We start from the raw sequence: 5,757 nt of genomic DNA, 5'->3' as shown, positions 1-5,757 counted from the left end.
AAGGTTCTGTTGATTTCTGTGCTGAGAACTGCTACAAAAAATGTAAATCTTTTTTTTTAAATATCAATTTCCATCTACTGCTTTAAATACATGAATATAGCATATGTATTATCAGTCAAGACTTTTTAAAAGTAGGATATGACAAGACAAGAATAGTTTCAAAACTAGCTGAATTGGAGCCCTATAGCAAGCTAGACACAACCATCTCTACGACAGGAAAACTGCCACACAGTGGTGTAGAGGAGGAGGAGGACAGAACGACGGCTTCCAGGTACATTACAATGAAGAAATGCTTTGTGCCAGGGGTGTGGCTGCCATGGATATACTTCAACGAGTGGAAACAAAAACTGGTTATTCTAAATTGACAATGACTGCATTAAAAATGGCCTATTGGTATAATTAAATATGTTACCTCTTTAAAACTTTCTGTATAACTATCTTCACCCACGCAGCAGAAGGATCCAAGCAGATGTGATGACCAGATTTTAAGGAAGCACTTAAAAGAAAATATTTATTTTAACAGAATACTGTATATACAAAAAAGAAGTGAATACTGTAAGTGCATGGCTTCAGTTTAGCTTATTCTGTCTCTTTCTAGTGAAAAGTTATTGTAAGTGCCTCTGCAGCTGATGCATAGTTCACACACCCTAATCTCTGTAAGTCACCTTGGAGAAAGGCATTTGCTAAATAAACTAATAATAATAATAATAATAATAATAATAATAATAATAATAATAATAATAATTATTACATGTTTCAATAATTTATGGTGTAATGGTTCCTTTTTCATGGATTACTTTTCATAAGTACCTTCCTCTACACTGATTATCAGTCAAGATTTTTTATTTTTGGCACACATGCCACAAATGGATGCCACTGGACTGCACTAGTAACTGCAGGAATCTTGTTCCTTCTAGTATACATGTGCATATACTGTACAACTCCCTTCTTAAAGGCACAGTGTTGCTTTAATAAAAAAAAAAAAAAAGAAACAACATTTTTAGATACATGCGCTCACCAAGACATAGACAGGTGTCGGCTTTTCAATGTTTATTTTCCGGAGGTTGCTGTTTTTCTTATTATTTTACTACACTATTATTTACTATCTTTTATTCTGTTTTACTTCTAATTGCATTAACAGCCAAAGAAAATGTTTTGCATTTCTCGCCAGGGTTTGTGTTCTCCATTAAAGTCCTTATAACCAGTTTTAATATCCCTCTGACACAGAGTGTCATGAGGTGTATGTAAATGTCACACTCTTGACTCTCAAGATTATTTTAATATACTTACATGACCTCTGCCTGAGCACAGTGCGGCCCTTTTGGAATGAGCTCGATATTTTTTATCTGTCTTGGCTTCATGAATCTGGATTCTCTATTGATGCATTGACAGCGGAGCTCCATTCCTATGAAGCCTAGGGATGAATTAATAACAATAGAAAACAATATAATGCATGTGGATGTTCACAATGTGTAAAGTGTAAGAGACTGAAACGTCAGTTTGATTGCATTAGTAAATTATGAACTAAATTAGTTATGTGCAGTAAGGGTTTTTTGAGTACCATTTTATTTGGTTTCCTAAACAGTGTAAAAGAGAAATGGTGGAAAATGAAAATCACAAAATATCATTCAGATCCCTAAATTCTGAGGTCCTATTTAAAGTCATCTTTTGTTTTTTGTATACATTTTGGTATTTGACATATTCTATTTAATCACTGTCAGATCCAAATACTGCAGCTATATTAACTCTACATAAATTCTATATTCATTATTTTAGTGTGATATATTAAACCCAATTTTAACTTCACTGAAGGCAATATGGGTATTCTGGAAAGTAACAGTTTTGCAGTTATTAGGGAGTTGGTAGTAAGATCTGCTGGTGATGAGACCGCTACATGCTGTAACCCATTGCCTTGTGTTCTTACAGTTTTAACAGTTTATCAAAGGCTCGAAAAACACATTGGTACTCAAGATGTACTGAATTGCACATATTGTGCAAAATGTAGCTATTTCATGTTACCATAGAAGTTTGATTTTACTAAATAACAGGTCTATTTTTTTTTTTAATCCAATATCGTTAGGTCTAAATACAGCTTCTCTTACTTATATTGTAATTCTTGTATTAATCCAGTTTGAGACCCCCCCTTAACTGGATCAATCCCCCCAGAAAATGCAGGTATCAAGCTGGTACACAACCCTCCTGAATATGAAAGTTAAAACATGGTACAGGATTACAGAATATGCAAATACTTACACTCTGATAAAGCTGCACAAACAAGGCAAGTCATAAGAACTCTGGAAATCATTCTGAAGTTAGAATGTTGACCTCTCACCCTCCTGTTGTTTGAGAGCATTCTATTTCTCTGCAGCCACAGTTCTGTATTTATACAGTACACCAGATCAGTAGTCATAATAGAGTTGCATAAACACATTGCCTTATTTGCAACGAGTTAAACGTAAATGCCAAATTTACTTGCATCATGGATTTTCAGGTTCAGCAGCAAGTTTTTTTCAGAATTATCCCCAACTAATTGCACAGAGCATAGTTTTGGTTATTTGTTACTTTTTAAATTCTGCTAAAGAATTGAGGCTCCATAATTAAAATGTAAATATGTTTAATTAGTAGTGGCACTATATAAACATAAAAATAACATCATGATTTACATCTCAAAGAACAAAACCATACAGAATATTACAATAATTATTAGTGTATACTGCTGTAAAGATCTCCCGTTCTGCTAGACCCACAATGCCAGCACTGAGGTAATTTAGGACAGTTCAATGCATTCAGTTACCTTTCACCTGTCCCTTTTTTTTCTTGGAATGCAGGGATACAGCTTACAGAATGCATTGCAATTTGAGTAAAAAAGATCTGTCCCAGTGAAATTGGAGCAATTTGGCATCAGCAGTAGTGATATATATTCAGGATGCATCCTATAATTTTGAATTTTAAATCAAAGTTTAGCTAATCCACTTCATATACAAATCCTTCTCCCCTACCTCTATAAATCTGCAACTGCACATTTTCTGAATGTAATGAAACCATTGTATGGCATTACTCTAGCACAAAACGGTAGTTATTGTCCTGAGCAATTGCTTGCCACTTTTATACAGTACATTTAGAAATGTATTCCTTTCAGAAAATGTGTCTTTACACTTAACAGGACATTTACATAATACCAAATAAAATCTTGAATATCTGGAGCTGGCTAAGCATCTGATTTACATAAGGTTTCTGTTATTCCAGTGGTTGTCATGAATGAATATCAATAATCTTTATTTTTACAAGCCCGTTTCTTTAACCACTGAAGCCCCTGAAGACATTGCTAAGGTAAAATGACCCAGGAATAAAGCACTAACTGAAAGTAAGAAAGTAATTAGAGCTTTCTTTAACCAGTCAGAATATTTATTCTGGGTTTTTTCCAAATTACACATGTGAGGTCTATTGTGAATGGGAGTGTATGACTAATGAATTATAAAATGATTGTATTATGAATTACCAATACCCCCTTTAAGAATGGCTGAGAAATGTAACAAAATGCAATATTGAAGGTCTGTGTTAATATGGTTCTCATTCTTGCAGCATTCCTTCCCTGTCATTTACCTGTAAAGGACTACTTGTGACAGATGAATAATGATGAGTAAATGTAAATCAATGGTAACAATTACATTGCAAAACAAATTCAAAGACGTAAGTTAAAACACCTTTCCACGTTTAGTCACCTATCAGCCAGAAAGCATTTCCTATGATGCACAGAAAGTAATTATGGTACTTTAGAATGGACAGGAGAATAGGGGTATGCAACTGATGTAACTGATATTGCAACTGACATTACAATACAACTTGAGTTCTTGCCAATTTTATTATAAAGTGACACATTTAGGTGTTTCAGAGAAATAAAATAGACATTTTACAACAAAGTCATGTTTTAAAATCTTAAATTATCTCTAACATATTCCTAATCTTGAAATATGAACTCTTAGAGCAGGCTGATAGAAGCTTGAAATATAGTAATACAAAAAATAAGTGCAATTCTTATGTAAAACAAAATGGTAATTACTGAAAAAAAATATATAATATAATTTGTTTTTATATTACAGAGTATGACAGAGTATCTCTGCATCTGGGAGGGAAAGGTAGGGACGGACCTTTGAGATGTTTCGGAGGTGGTATAAGGAGGATTTGACTACAGAGGAGATTTAGACATCAAATGAGAGGTTACTATCCAGAAGTACACCAAAGCTTCATACAGTGGGGGGAGTCAGTAGTTTGTAGAGAACACAAATACAAACTACATAGCTTTTCAATTGCATCAAATTATCTGAACTGAGTTACTTCTGATCAGCTCTACTGTTTCCATTTGGAAAACTCCCGACAAGTCGAAGATAATGCTGCAAGACAAGCTGAGGATCTGTTGAATTCATTCTTGTGCATTTTGATATTAAACAAGATCGGTTACAATGAGAAATGAGTATTAAAAATACTAATGCAAAGTAGACACTTTGTGTGATCAGCTATAATTAATATTAGTGTATTAACCATATATGCTAATGATGTTATGGTCTTTGTAATCTGCTATAGTAAGCAAACTTGTTAAATTTGCAGATGACACAAAAATAGGAGGAGTGGCAAACACCGTTGCAGCAGCAAAGGTCATTAAAAATGATCTAGACAAGATTCAGAACTGGGCAGACACATGGCAAATAACATTTAATAGAGAAAAGTGTAAGATACTGAAAACAGACAATAAAGATGTGCATTATAAATACCATAAGGGAGATACTGAAGTTGAAGAAGGAATCTATGAAAAAGACCTAGGAGTTTATCTTGGCTCAGAAATGTCTTCGTCTAGACAATGTGGGGAAGCTCTAAAAAAGGCCAACAAAATGGTTGGATATATAATGAAAATGTTGAATTTAAATCAAGGGAAGTAATGTTATAACTGTACAATGCATTAGTAAGACCTCATATTGTGTTCCGTTCTGGCCACCTCGCTTCAAAAAGGATATTGCTGCTCTAGAAAGAGTGCAAAGGAGAGCGACCAGAATTATTCCGGGTTTAAAAGGAATGCTATATGGAGACAGGCTAAAATAATTGAATGTATTCAGCCTTGAAGAAAGAAGACTACGCAGAGATCTGATTCAAGCATTCAAAATTCTAAAAGGTATAAACAATATCGACCCAAGGGACTTTTTCGACCTGAAAAAAGAAACCAGGACCATGGGTCAAAAATAGAAATTAGATAAAGGGGCATTCAGAACAGAAAATAGGAGGCACTTTTTTTTTTTTGCACAGAGAATTGTGGGCGTCTGGAACCAACTCTCCACTAATGTTGTTGAAGCTGGCACCCGGGATCCTTCAAGAAGCTGCTTGATTAGATTCTGGGCTCAATAAACTACAACAACCAAATAAGCAAGATGTACTGAATGGCCTCCTCTCGTTTGTAAAATTTGTTATGTTCTCCTGACTATGGAATCAATGAGGTGTATACTATTCACACTTATCTCCAACCAATCGCCTTTCCTTTCTGTCATATTAGATTAGTTGTGCAACCTTTTTATTCATAAATAAAAGATGGTTTTATATTGTCATAATGTTGATTATTGTCAAGGAAATCCAAGTTCTACGTGATAATGAACTTAAATACCTAATTTACTACAATGTATTATGCTTTGTTTTTTTTTACTGTATCTTGTAAAGTGATCCACTATGACAGGCGCTATATAAAATAAAGATTGATTGATTGATAATTCTGTA

General features: G+C 34.0%; 1 protein-coding gene across 1 annotated transcript; it reads right to left on the bottom strand.

Moving 5' to 3' along the window:
* Positions 1-257: 257 nt before the first annotated feature.
* Positions 258-2,333, bottom strand: LOC121322163 (interleukin-8-like). The gene is made up of 3 exons (XM_041261734.1): positions 2,254-2,333; positions 1,291-1,414; positions 258-496 (listed from the first exon to the last, which is right to left on the bottom strand). Exons 1-3 carry the CDS (start codon positions 2,303-2,305, stop codon positions 409-411), a joined length of 264 nt encoding a protein of 87 aa, XP_041117668.1. The 5' UTR covers positions 2,306-2,333; the 3' UTR covers positions 258-408.
* Positions 2,334-5,757: the final 3,424 nt, after the last annotated feature.

The sequence above is a fragment of the Polyodon spathula genome, chromosome 1, assembly GCF_017654505.1.
Source record: "Polyodon spathula isolate WHYD16114869_AA chromosome 1, ASM1765450v1, whole genome shotgun sequence".
In the NCBI taxonomy this organism is placed as follows: Eukaryota; Metazoa; Chordata; class Actinopteri; order Acipenseriformes; family Polyodontidae; genus Polyodon; species Polyodon spathula.
The sequence above is the reverse complement of the archived record's forward strand: the minus strand, read 5'-3'. Positions and strand labels throughout refer to the sequence as shown.